Source organism: Channa argus, chromosome 4 (assembly GCF_033026475.1).
Source record: "Channa argus isolate prfri chromosome 4, Channa argus male v1.0, whole genome shotgun sequence".
Lineage (NCBI taxonomy): Eukaryota > Metazoa > Chordata > Actinopteri > Anabantiformes > Channidae > Channa > Channa argus.
This window is the reverse complement of record NC_090200.1, coordinates 19,310,515-19,324,962: the sequence shown is the minus strand read 5'-3', so window position 1 is coordinate 19,324,962 and position 14,448 is coordinate 19,310,515. Positions and strand designations below refer to the sequence as shown.

The following is a 14,448-nucleotide window of genomic DNA, read 5'->3' as shown; positions in this document are numbered from 1 at the left end:
GTTACTATCATACTTCACAAGGTTACATTGTCTTTTTCTAACTGGTCAGTGAACTATGACTCAGTCCCGCATTCAAAAAGTAAAACTGCATCAGTGACGCAGTTCCAATCTGTTCAACTCACAGTTTGCCTCACAGGTCTATTTGAGTGTGAAGAGAAAATGATAAGGGGCCTGATAAGCTGTGGCTCTGTATCTACTGAGAGAACACAATAGGCCCACTGAGCAGACAGGGGACACAAAATCCCAGCTGCCTCTCTTTATGCCAATGCCTAGGCTATCTTTCATCACTTCCCTGTTCTTCCTTCACGATCTGATTGAATTAATGCACTCATTTTTAAATGATAAAATATTGCTGGCGTGGCTTATTCAAATCTGAAAATATATTTCTGACAATAATAGATGCAGGCACTGGTGTAGCGATCTTGCATATTGTTTTTTTACTTAACAATGCCAGTCATTGTTTCATATGTGTAGCCTAGTGTAACTAAAGTAGAGACTATTACTAAGGTACAGTACCTACACGTATTTAGTTGTCATCTTCCTAGACAGTTTTCTGCATTATTTTTTATAATAATAATTTTTTTGTGTAACAAAACCACTCACCACGGAAATTAAACACATGGTTTAAATACCTCTTCTCGGGTGCTTATGTGTTTTTTCTTCCTTCCCAGATCTATTACAACCGGTTTGGGTGCATGCTTGCCTAGTTCCACCAGTGCCAGTACCCTTCCACTAAGTGTTGTAAATACCTGTTATGCTGGTTTAACGGTAGTTTCCCAAATTTCTGAGATACATTATCTATTCTAACTCACTCTTGACTCTTGAGAACCCTTTGGGGCTCAGATAATGCACACACAAAAACTGTCACATAAAATATAACACATGCTGAAGTCTCCTGATTTGTATCAAATGTCAGAGGTCACATGCTGAGTGTATGTAAAAGCTGAAGTTTGCATGCAGGGCAGTGATCTGTTAGGAAAATAAAGCCCCTGTCTCTTTGCTGTAAATGCTAGGTCAGTTTAGACAATTTGCCTAACTGTACACTTATCTTCAATCAGTCACATCAAACATGTCCCCATGAGCTCACAGCAGCTTCTACATCTATATTCAAACATGGAGCACAGTTAAAGATTCAAAGAACTTTAAAAATCTTAGAGGTTTTGGCTTGTTACATCTCTACTCAGTTAGAAACAAAAAGGGAAATAACCACATAACCACTCGAAAGAAAAGAACACAAAAACACAAATACCTGCAAAAGAATAAAATAAATCTTATATATATATATATATATATATATATATATATATATATATATATATATATGTATATATATATATATATATATATATATATACATATATATATATCTCTACATATATGTATATATATATATATGTATATATATATACACACACACACACACACACACACACACACACACACATATATATATATATATATATATATATATATATATATATATATATATATATATATATATATAACATCAATATATATAAAAACAGCCCTCTGGGTTTTAACAACTTAACAAATCCACACAAGGTAAATAACTTGGACCCAACCAGTCAGAACTGATGGAACCTTTGTGATGAGAGATGAAATGTCATCTAGCACTACATGAAAGTACAGCACCTTTTTGTTATTATTAATCTCCAAGTTGGTTTGTCTCTATATTGCTATAATATTTCTGTACAATATTTTGAGGCTTGAGGGATGGTAATTAAGTATAATTAATGATTAGAAAAAACTAGTTATAATAATATTAACAATATAAATAATAACAATAATAAATATATGTTCTTTACTGCTTTTATATAAAAATCTCCTTTTTCTCAAGATTGAAGTACTTTAAACAAATGGAACTTAAATAAACTTTTACACAAGTGAAACATTAGTCACAAAGCTATGTTTAATGTAATTTAAATTCAAAGTGTAAATGGGGAAAAAGCAAGTGCTGCTAAACAAAAACCAAACAATGGAATATTTGTTCTCCTCTTTGGATGGAATTGCTCTGCCTTCTTGGTTCATCTAAAGTAATATAACAATATGACAATCAGTAGCTATTATCTCTATCAAATCAGGAGCCGTCAATGGCTATATTGTCTCTGTATGCAGTTTTCTCTGTTTTATTCAATCATCATTGGAAAACAAAATTACAGCAAACTCCTCTAATCAGACACGGCTTTCTACCACCAGGAAGAAACACTCTTTTATAAAATTCCATCAAGTCTGACACTGGAAGATTGATGTCAGTTCTTGGTAATGACATGTGGTGTAATTTTGCTCAGCTTGCATCATGACAGCGTTGGTTAGTGACACTGAGGGGAGCAACAAAACTGAAAAGGATGAGTCAGTGCAGTGGGATAATTTGAAACCATCAGGAAAGATAGAAACAGAAGATGGTGTCAATCATGCCACGCTATGTAAAGGAGGGTTACCAAAGCCAGATAAATCAAAGTGAAGATTAGACACAAATTTGCTTGTGAAAATAGACTAAAGAAAGCAGCTTTTTATTTTCCCTGTATTTGTCTTGCTGGCCATCGAGAAGCAGCCATTTGTCTGTTGCCTGCAGAAAGCGACTTAGCAGTTGTTGCATGCACAGGTGAACAATTAACCGTGTACCATTTCAAACTGTCTAAATCAAACCGAAACGAGTTGTAGTGGGGAGTGTGTGGGTTTTCAGTGTCAGACTTGCAGACTGAGAAATCTGTTGTCAGTTAATATCAAGTCTGGGCAAGAAGAACTGCAACTTGGAGTCGTGGACTGTGGTCAAAACAACTGGTCATTCTGTAAATATGAAAAAATGACTTGGTAAAATGGTCAGCACGGTGGTGGAGCGGAGTTTATATGTTTTCCTGGTGCTTGCATGGGAATACTTCAGGGTACTACAGTTTCCTCTCCCAGTCCAAAAAATGCATGATAGGTTAAGTGGTTACATAACATGCCCCTATCAACATATTTTTGAATGTGAGTGTGAACTATTGTCTTTCTGTGTATGTCTCTCTGTGGGCCTGCCTTGGTGATTTGTCCAGGGTGTATGCTGCCTCTTACCAGATGACAGCTGGGTTAGGCTCTAGCCCGCCTCCCCATCCCCCCCGTGACCCACACAGGATAAGTGGTGACAGATGATGGATGGACTCGATGAATAAAAACAATCACAAACTTTATTTGTATAAACACACATTTACACAGCTTTTTACAGGCCAATGAATGAAAAGAATGAAATGAACCAAATAAGACAAACCATATTTTGATTAAAACATTTAAACTTTATAAATTATTTATGCATTCTCATGGCATATTATTTTTTAAAGCATCCTATCCCAAAGGACACTTCACAGTATCAGTGTCAAAACACTCAACTCACTTTTGTTTGCCACATGTGTTTTGAAACGTGTAGCATCATGTGATCCTTTGGGACTACAGTAAAAAGTGTATGACTTGACTAAATATAAAGTTAAAGTTTGTAAAAGGTTTATGGGTTTTTTTTTCAGAGTTGGCAAGTCAGTGTCATAAGAAAACATTTGAGGTGCAAATATGATGTCAGTGCAGTGTCACAAAAAGGAACAAATTTCTAATAAAACAAAAAAACAGTTCTACACGTGTAAACAGTTCAAACATATTTATCATAAACAGAAGGTAAAAACTATGATAAAACCACATTTACATACAACTTAAACATAAATAACTGTAATGAAATTGTCATGTCTCTGACTCTCTCCATCCTCTTGCATTCCTTCCGAACTTGTAAACCAGTCTACGTCCGTCTACTCGCTCTAGGATTTCTCTTTTGTAGTAATATCTGTAACAAAGAACAAACAAAACTGGCTAGAAAAATACTTTTATCAAATTGGATCTATACAGTGGCTTTCTAATTATTAATGACATCGTAATAGTCTTTCACTATATTGCCTTTTTTTCTCCCACTTTAGGAATTAGGTAACTTCAGTGAAAAAAGAAATAACTGCCACACAAAATTCTACAGCATTAAAAAGTACAAATGTCTTTACATTTTTTTAGAATTACATTTTGATCATATTACTATAATCGTCTGATGTGCGGATCACACATTCTGCATATAAAAAGGTGGTAGAGTAATGTTACTATTTCGGCCCAATTTACTTTAATTTCGTCTTATTAATGTTAGTCACTGCAATTTTTCCATTAAATGGATGATTTTTATTTTACCGTTAACACAATCAAAAGCACTACGCAAGGTGTGCAATTAGTTTTTGCTTCTATCGAAATTAAACAAATGAAACAAAGTCACTTTAGTTCTTTTGCTTTTGATATTCATAACACAAAGCACCACTCTGTCTCGTGATGCCATCAAGCTCAAAATCTTTCTGTGGCACCACAGTAAATAGCAAATCAGCTTTGTGGTCACACTGACAATACCTGTGGGCACATTCTGTAGTTCCCAATGGTTTGCACTACAATGAAGGTAAGCTCATTAGATTAGCTCATTTGAATGTGAAACTGTGACTATTGCAGGAAGCAGCAAGATTTTCTCAGGAGAGGACCATTTTAGTTCATTAGGGAAAAAAGGGAAATGTGTAGCAGCTTAAAAATCAGTCAGTTTTAGATAATCAGTAATGAGGAGCGATAAACATTTGTTTTAATGGGCTTCACTGGTTTTAGATGTGTGCCTCTTAATAATTCATCTACTAGAATCTAAGGTTGCTTCAAAGTAATGTTTGTAGTTGTTGCAATGGTAAGTGCATTATTCTTTAAATAAGCTGGATTAGGAACAGTGCAGTGTGAAAAGTCTTCCTCATCACGCGTTGTTGCCAACCTAAAGAAAATTGCTGTGTTGGAGAGGGATGTTCATTGTCATGGGCCCATGGTGCGTGTGTTGACAGTATGCAATCATGAGGTTTTGTGTTTGTGTAACAACAAAGTAGGGTGCTGGTGTACCGCATTGCCCGACTCAGTTTTTCGTATGTCATGCTGCTGTTGTTCTTCTTCTTGCCCCATAACTGTGCCACTGCCTCTGACTTCAGAAAGCGGAAAACCCCCTCTGTCCGATCCTCCCATTTGATCAGCCCTGGGTTTCGCTCTGGGTTCAGCAGAATGTCCCTGATGAACTCCCACAGGTGTGTCCCCCTTGGGTCTGCGTGGGGGGGAAAACAGATGAATGATAGGACTAAATATATGTTCTGAAAATCAAAAGGGGATAAAATGTTATTATTTGTCTCACTTACTGTGTTTTTTGACCTGATGAGGACGACTGTAAGTTCTTTTTATGTCTGAGAAAGAAAAAAAAAAAAGTTTTCAAGTTCTACTGTTGACTTATTCCAGCGAGCTAAAATGGCTCCTGTGTGATATCACAAAAAGAGCATCATGATTTTGAATTTAGGTAAAAGTCATCCAATTTCTTACCAGGACTAGAAGGTGTAGGAGAGGCAACAGGTGCAAGGGGATGAATTGCTGGATTGTAGATTTCTAAGTTACCTTAAAAAAACAGAGTGTTTGCTTGATGTGATTTGGTTTCAAATGCAGCATTTGCAGCACTAAAGCAGTAGAGTTACAGATACATTTGCAGTACCTCCAGGATAGCTGACATCTGGAAATGGGCAGGAGAAATCCACTGTGCCAAAGAAAAAAAAAAAAAACCCAAAAAGTTAAAGCAGAATGTGTCAGAATGCAATGAACATTTTGATTGTTCATAATTGTGGTTTACTTGCTGATAATTAGTTTGTCTCTTACTATCTGGTTTAATTTCCAGTTGTCCTATTTCCTGTCCTGTGCAGAGATTAGAAGGAAAAGGGAAGTTAATTACAAGCAGAAATCATGAAATTCAATATGATAGTTCTCTTTATATTTGATCATTGATTATTCACGTCCACATTTATGGTGAGATGACCAAAAGTTATTAAGCCATGCGCTAAAAGCTCTTCAGTGGCCACATGTTACACAGGGCGACGGTTTAAGAAACTGTTACATCGCTTTTTGGTGCATTAAAACAATTTATAGTGAAAAAAGGTGAATAACGGTTGGTTGATGACTTGTGGTGCTCTTATACATATTCTGCATGTCAGAATAAAACAGAAAAGCAGAACTTTCTAACAGGAGCCAACAAGGGAAACGTAACCTTTAAGTTTGGGAGGAAATTGTGCTCAGGTATCTTCTCTGGCTCGACTGTAATATTTGGTGTATAAAAATGTAACTCCTTGTCTCAGGATAGTGTCGGCTGCTTTTTTTCAATGCCAGCAAAAACAATAGCAGCATTGTGCTCTAGTCTGGTTTACCTTGATTTTTCCGTGAACTGGAGGTTAAACCTGTTGTGCCATTGTGTCATCATTAATTAACTTCTCATGCTAAAGCACAAAAGACATCACTTTACATATTTTTATTTTCTCCAAGCCACATTCTGCACACAACTGTTATAGTTAAAAGCCCACACGAAGCCTTAAGTCCCTGAACTTGTTTCTTTTTATTTTCCGTTTTGAAATAACTTTCAAACTCTAATTATAAAACAGCCAGCCAGTGAGCCAGATCTCAGCATGTTCCTCAGCCTCACACCCCTCTGTGCTTTGTTAGGAGACCCACTCTGGCAAGAGCAAACAACAAATCCATCATCTCCCTCGTTTTAAGCCATCCTTCACTCCTCTACAGCATCATGATGTGTGACCCCTGACCCACTCTGCGATCCCTCCTCAGCAACACTTCATCAAGACTCTATTCCAGACACAACTCTTATCACCCAGTTCCTCTTTTGCTGGCACTCATCATCTTTCTCCCCCCTCCCCAATCAGACTAAAAGACGCACCGCTCCACTTGAGCTCTGTGATGCTGTGGAAGAGAATGGGTCCCACGCTGCCTGCAGCACGGACGAAGTCCTGGTAGCTCAGGCTGCAAAGTTGATGGCCGTCCATGTCAAAATTTTGGAAGGGAATGCTGGCAGCGTCGATCTGGTGCATGTCCATGACTTGCTGCAGCCACTCCCACACCTGGTACTTACTCCAGAACTGAGGCTGGGAGTCTTGAGGCCACAGGCGACTGGTGTAACCAGACATCACCGTCGGAACTGGGGATAAATGTCAGTGGTTAGCAGTGTGTCAAAACTATCTGAAAACAGCTTTTGTCTACATCAGCCGCTTCATTTTGTTTTAGTGTAAATGAGCAACTGATGAGGAAACATTAATTCATCAACTGAGTATTTGTCAATAATTAATATGCGGAGCAGTTAACTGAAAGAGCTGTTGAGCTACTTCTCAGTCGGAAATCCCTAAATCATGCTTTGTGTGTCGGAGCTCTGGGCTCACCAGGTGAGCAATACATCAGTTGCTAACTGTTGAATGATTTTCATCTTGCACGGCAGTTTGCTAACCAGTGAGGGAATTGGATTGTTAAATAGAGAGCAATCAGAATCCTTCAGCAGAACACATTTGCATATTTTCTTGAGGCATTTATAGGACATTATTCTGACAATCTAATTAGCTGATTCATGTCAGTAAAGAGTTCATACAGAACGCCAGGAGCGTGTACTGCAGGATGCATTAAGGGTCTCTCACTATAACTCACCATCAGGGTAAGTGTTAGGAAGTCCCCAGGTAGTGATCAGCTGGCTGTCCAAGGTGGTGGTTGGAGTTGTGCTCATGTTGAAGCTGCGACACTCTGATGTACCATGGCCCAGGGGCTGGGGCAGGAGAGGAGTGTGTTACTGTGAGGATAAATAAAAAATGAAACAAATGTTTACAGCTTCAAGACGTCTAATGACCCATTTTGAACATAACAGAACAGAACAGAACATTTGACTGGAGACATCATATTTACTCATTACTAATATTTTGATATATTTATACATACATATGTTGTAGACATGGCATTTTAGAGTGTTTAAGTTGAGAAATTAATGAGTAGATTTTTAATTAATGGAGCAATTCTCTTGCTACATTCTGATGTATGCAAGGATTCCCAGGAAAACACCACATTTGTATAACGCAGGGCAGTGCGGTGCCACTGTAACACACATTAGACTGTGTCAGCTCTCTATGTTAGGTTGTGGTAAATGCAAACAGAAAATACAACTGTTGCTGATCTGTTAATGAAATTGCATTCCACCTATCTTCTTGTTCCCGTTGCAGTCACAGGTGTCACTAAATCAGCCAGGCTTAAGCTTCAGCCTAAAGAGCAACTTTTTAATAAATATAATTATGCAGCGATGCATAACGACACACAAAGTAGTGGGAAATGCTTTGTCAACTCAGTTTATGACTTAGGAGCCGACTAATGGACATGCAGAACATAATATGAACTGCATGACGGGTTTTAGGATTTAATGGTAGAATCTGTCCTTTTATGTACATTGTGTAAAATGTCAGTTTATAATTTTCACTTTTTTCTCAGTTTTTTAGTTACATTTGCTTTGAGCTGCTTGCAATTTCTCCAGTTCAGCAAATGCTCAGACTTCCATGTTGCTGCTGTTTGAGTTACTGGTGTTATTATATTTCCTACACTTGTTGATTGTACATAATTACAGCTGCTGACTGTGAGTTGATTTAGTGTTAAGGCTGCACTTCCTCTCATGCTCCACATTTGCAATGCCGTGTACCCGCAGTATAGAGGTAAATAAAGGCATGTTTCAGACTCAACCACAAGTATATTTGCATCCCATGTAAATAAAGCATGTCAGAACTTCAGCAGCTCTACTGTTTTGCCCACCAGGAGGTAGAGAAGTGTTGCACACAGAAGCTTAGTCATGTCTGATAGTGTTCACAGTATGCGGTTATGTTAAGTTACACGAAATTGCAGAACATGAGCAAAACAATACTAGATTTTAAAACCTAAAAGAGCATTCAACTGAATTAGTGTAAAATATGCATATTAAAAGGGCACAAACCCTTGATGTTTGTTCTGTTAAGACGGCGTTAGTGTTACTTGGAGCTGTAAATCATATCATTTCTTAATCAAACTGTCAAAGGTCAACGCGACAAGTGACATCTGTTTCAATATAGGTACACAACGAAAGTAATTGTGAACACAGTGATCCACACTTCACCTGTTCCCTGGAAGAATTTGGTTGCACCCTTTATGGCCCGGTTATAAACAAAATTATACCAAGCCTCGTCATACATTTTTACAGTAAACATTGTTCAGCCAGTCAAACTTGTATGTGACATACAGCACATCTATGCAACTGAGTCTTTTTTTAACATATAGAAACTTTGTAATGACCTAAATTTAAAATCCCTAAATAAAAAGATTTCCACTGGAGATAGTTGACATGTGTCGTCATGTCAGTGGATCAGCTCCGATGTCTTATGGTGTGTGGTAACCCTGTCTATCTGTGCCAAACAGGTGCTTTATTAGCAACAAACAATTATGTAGCAAGAAACGAGACAAAGACACAATAAAACGTATTGATTCACATCCTGCTTGCTGAGTCACAGTAAAAAATCATTAAGCTACTGATGCCTTTCCCTTGAGATAAGGACTCTGAAGAGGTTTACACCAGAATTGTGTCAACTCTTCAGCAGTTTGTTTCATTTCTTTCATAGTGGCCCTATGATTGCGTCGAGCCTAACTAGGTTGGTAGCTCTTCAGTTTTACATAATTCTTGGCATTTTATGTGCATATGTATTGTATATTTTACTTTTGGAACTTTCCTATAAATCACACTGAGATTGATGCCACAGCATTAAAGCTACAACCTTTCTGTGACAAGAGCAGCAGAAATCAATGTTGACAGAGTGAAAGTGTGCTGGAAAATCACAAGTATATAGGAATATGTTAAAGTTCACATATTATTATATTGGACTGCGGATAAATAGGCCAATTCCTGCACTATGGATTCAATTTTCAGTAGGATTTCACAGATAGGTTTACTTTCGTCGTATTTTCTGTGGCATAACTCTATTGTCTAAAATTGTTACGAGAACAACTGGTACAACAAACACAGCTGAAAGTCTTAATATAGTGGTTATAGTGTTAAAGAAATAAATGCCATTAAAACAAACAAAACTGGACCAATTTGGACCAACCACCAGTTTAATAACATCGCATTCTGTCATTCAAAAAAGCAATGCTGCAATATGTCAGCCTACCAGAGCAGTAGAATTAATCCCGAACAGGCCCGATGGAGGTCTCACGTAGATAGATGCACTCTCAATAGAGAGGAACAAAGATCAATAGGGTTTCTGGAGGCTCCAGAAGAGTTGCATTTACGCTGAGACGAACCTTTGAATTAACTAATGAAACTATGCAGACTCACTAGGTGCTGCCCCACCACAATGGGTGTTTTATCCTGCTAACTCCCTTGTCCTGCTCCAATTGGTTACCTGTCCAGGCTCATACCAGCTAAGTATTTGCATAATGCACACCCACTCACTAACACCCCCGCACACAAGCAACTGACATAAAACACATACGCACCTGACATAACTTTTATATTTCCTATTGGCACCGTTCCCACTAACCTACTCTCGCAAACACACTCCCTCAAGTAAAGACACTTGTGAGGAGACATGTACAGATGCCTGAATCCAAACACTCTCGAAATCCCACAGAAATAACTGCTTAAAGTAATTGTTTATATGGTTACTTAAAATAGCGTTTAACCTTTAAAGGAAATCCCATCTGTGTTCTTATGTTGCACAACTTTAGTTTTTTAGTTTTTCACCATGATGAACGACGTGCTGACAGTTTAGGTTTTAAGAGGACCGGAAAATATTTCTTCCTATTCTTTTCTAAAGTCAGTGGATATGCACGGAAGGAAAACAAAATACTAAACTAAAATAAAAAAACAACTGGTGACCGTGTGCCTCAAGGGAGTGTTAGTAAATGCCCCCACCAGGGTTGCAGATATGAAAATATCCATATTTTTCGACTGTGTCTTCTAATACAGTGGCCTCATTGAGCCTTGTATTTGCAAATTAAATTCACACTTTTGCATCTGTTTAAGCAATGATTACTTTTGTGAATGAGCCTGGTTTCACATCATAATCACATCAAAGTCTGATCCACATATGTCAGAAGGGTGGCAATCACATTGGTTACTGGTTACAATGTGTGTCCCACAAAACTCTAAGCATTACATGGAGCTCTTTGCCAGTATTCATATATGCGGAACTATTTTCCTGTCATGTATCCTATGTCCATGTGACATTTAGAAAATGAGCAGCACTATAGGCGACATTGAGCGAGGTTGGGTAGTTGTTTTTAACAAAAGTTTCTTATCAAATTGGCCATTGCATGGCCGTTCTATAAAGTAAGACTTAGAAAGTGAAAGTGATTGCTTTTTAAAATTCCTAAAACATGTTTGTCCTGTTTTGATGTTTTTTACAGTTGGCATGACTCAAATGCAGAGCAAGTATTTTCCAAATAAATGGACCAATTATGTAAACGCTTCTTTGCAGAATGTGTCAAAAAAGCAATTTTACCAAACTTTGCCACCCTTTATATTCGCTGTTGCCCTATACTGACAATGGTGGAGGGGGAGTTCAGACTTTCTATTTTTGCCTGATGCCAATTAGGGTGCGCGCAAAACGAAACAACTTTGATCTGAGATCTAAATCTGAGCTGTAGCATTGTACTGCTACAATACCTCTAGGGAACAGAGGTGCTAACAGTATCACGTCGATAATTGAAATGACTCTGAGCACGGTTGAACTGTATAATGGGCTGAAGCAGGTAGATGTCTGTGAGAAAAGTATGTCAGGTCACTTTTCTTCAGCAGTCATGCAGAAGGAAAAAAGAGATGGTGCTGAACAAATAAACTTTATTAAATTCTTTCTATATATAATGTAAATGTATGGAGTGATGCAATAATATAAAGAAGCTCTAAGGATGAAAATTTCATTTATTATCCCTATAAGTTGACAGATAGATCCCTGATTAACACATTGGCTTCAGTGCTCTCCACAAGTTTCACGAAGCCTCTCTCTCTTTCTCTCTCATTCTCTTTCTCTCTCTCTCTTTCTCTCACTCTCTTTCTCTCCCTCTTTCTGTGTGTGTGTGTTTCTGACTTGGACTCCTGCCCACAGCTCAGCCCCAGAGGTAATGAGGGAATTCAGTGTTAGCATGATTCTCTCTGAGAGTTCCCATCATCTCCCTATGCATGCTAAATCACTACAGTCCTAATGGTAAAACCCACCACTCCTGATCTTTGCAACTCTCCAACACCATCCCACCTGCATATACAGCTACAGATACGTTGCCTTTAGCTCTCCCTGCAGCCCGTCTGCTGCCTATTTGTACCACAGGTGCTATTTTTGTTGCAGCAGTTACCCATTCTCTTTCTAAAGGCTAAAGTGCCTCCAGGGTGTAATTTGGCACCTATGCAGCATTTGGTGGCATCTAACTGTGAATGCCTGGCCAGATTTTATTGTAGCAAGATTAATACGCTCATCAACGATGAACTAAGACCACACACTTCTCATTATGGCCAACCGTTTGGTCGGCTTCTCAACTTCTTCTTTTATTTGTTCTTCCTCCATCACTTTTTTTTTTCACCATGTCAGATAGAACGCCTAGTATTTGGCATCTCATTTCACGGATCTTCGTTCTGCTTTTTCAGGGTGGATGTGGGTCGACATATGCAGAGGTCCACTGGGGGAATAGCAAAAAAGAGAGACAGAGTGGGAGAGATCAAAGTCTGTCAAATCAGCTCCAGTCTGTGTGAGTCAGTCTAGCAACATCGTGTGAGGGAGTGAAGTCATCCACCCAGACACAAGAAAATGTCATCAAAATGCTGGCATTATAGACACTGTCATCTATTTTTAAATAGAGTCAAGTAGAGGTTTACGTCAGCCTCCAATAATAGCACACCACTGATACATTTATAAAGAGGCTTATAACTTGGTTAGTGATAGTATTTGTGGATGAGGTCGAAACTTTCCCTTTGACAGAAAAGGCTGTCAAAGCTGTCAGTCAGAAGAAACAGACAAGACAGGAGGAGGGTACAGTTTGCATGCTCTAATGAACAGAAACATATTAGCGGGAGTATGTCTATTACTGTCCCACTTGCCTCCCCTCTTTCATTAGCTGCTTATCACGCCCGTTAGTGTCATCTTTAATACTTCACATTTTGATTAGCATATGATCCACGGGGAAAGAAGGAAAAATCTTTTTATTAGTGTCAATTACTGCTACAAATGACAATTTCACTGCTTAAATTGTAATTTTACGTTTCCTCCCTGCCAAAGAACAATGGCTTTGTAATTACAGCAATGAGAAGTGCCAAAGACAGAATGAATTATTCACATTCCTCTTCCTTTCTTGTTCTTTTGAACCCCACTGGGTCTATTTGCTCTGCATCTGGCTGGATGTATTACTGATTCGGCATGAAGAACACAGGTTCTGCATACCTGACAAGTGACATGTTCAGGTGCATGAACGCTGGAGTATGACACGATGAAAAAAGAACCTTTTCACGTGCACAGTGTCCAAGAAGTTGACTGCAGTTAAAGAGAGAGTGTAGATCTCTTCTTAGCCCATAGGTGACACTGTTGTCTCATATACAGCCAAGGAGCTTTGAAAGCGAGGTTATTTAATGAACAACACAGATGTGATATGGGAATGTGTAGGCAATGAAACATGCTTCCTGACAGTTATTGACTACGATGCCTATGGCTGGTGCTACTCATATGGGATACAGTAACCTACATATATTATCGTACTCATCCTTCTTACAGAGAGGTGTGAGAAGGACACATGAAAGAGAAAGAGAAATGTGGGAGGGTTGGAGCTGAGTGCAGAGCCAGTTTGTTGTGAGTGACAGTGAACATCGGGCTATTTGCGAGATATTTGTGAACTAAAAAATGTGACTCTAAAGGATTGTTAATTTTAATTTGTCTTCAACTGCAGCAACTCTGTGATAATACACCAGTGCTGTTTTTAGTGATTTCTAGTTTTAAATAACCAAAATAATACCCAAAGCATCAGTTTGAAAATGAGGACAACATGCGCTTTACCCAGTAAGACTGATACCTCCCTCTTGTCTGGCTGTTAAATATAAAGATACGGGCGACAGACTGTTAACTTAGCTTGTCTTATCTTATAAAAAATCTTCCCACCAACACCTCTTAAGCTCACTAACTAACACATAAACTTCTTGTTTTGTCTTGATTATTTATTAAATAAAATGTTTCATGGTGTTATAGTATTGCGGGAGCTTGTGTTATTTGCATTATACTTAAGTATGTTAAAATAAACAATCACTGTTCAGGGCAACACTTCAGATTTTACCACCATAATAACACTAGACTATTTTCTACATACTCTACATACATTCAGTAAGTTTTCAATACCAATTCCTTATCAGTAAGACACAAGTCAAAATGCTGAAGGACTATGTTTCATACAGTGTAACCTATTTCCAGCTTTTTGGGGGATTTTTGCAACAAGCACGTATCTTCTAAGCAAAATGCAAACATAGAGTTTGATGGCTACAATTGTACTGCAGTACCTATGTCTAAGTGGAAA

At 38.2% G+C, this 14,448-nt stretch overlaps 1 protein-coding gene across 2 annotated transcripts; it reads right to left on the bottom strand.

The window, feature by feature from the left end:
• Positions 1–3,167: 3,167 nt before the first annotated feature.
• ehf (ets homologous factor) lies at positions 3,168–10,257 on the bottom strand. Of its 2 annotated transcripts, none has more exons than XM_067502714.1 (9): positions 10,071–10,257; positions 7,549–7,687; positions 6,986–7,051; positions 5,731–5,766; positions 5,570–5,611; positions 5,404–5,475; positions 5,226–5,270; positions 4,939–5,134; positions 3,168–3,823 (listed from the first exon to the last, which is right to left on the bottom strand). In XM_067502714.1, the coding sequence occupies exons 2-9, from the start codon at positions 7,622–7,624 to the stop codon at positions 3,724–3,726; spliced, it is 633 nt and encodes a 210-aa protein (XP_067358815.1). In that variant the 5' UTR covers positions 7,625–7,687; positions 10,071–10,257; the 3' UTR covers positions 3,168–3,723. The 2 variants fall into 2 exon arrangements, with proteins under 2 accessions (XP_067358815.1, XP_067358814.1); XM_067502713.1 differs by having other exon boundaries at positions 6,794–7,051; positions 10,071–10,256.
• Positions 10,258–14,448: the final 4,191 nt, after the last annotated feature.

Coding starts and splice junctions, on each gene's coding strand:
- ehf (XM_067502713.1), bottom strand. CDS start 7,624: ATGAGCACAACTCCAACCACCACCTTGGACAGCCAGCTGATCACTACC. Junction 5,271..5,403: donor TCCTACACCTTCTAGTCCTG/GTAAGAAATTGG, acceptor TTTCTTTCTCAG/ACATAAAAAGAACTTACAGT. Junction 3,824..4,938: donor AAACTGAGTCGGGCAATGCG/GTACACCAGCAC, acceptor TCTTTGTTACAG/ATATTACTACAAAAGAGAAA.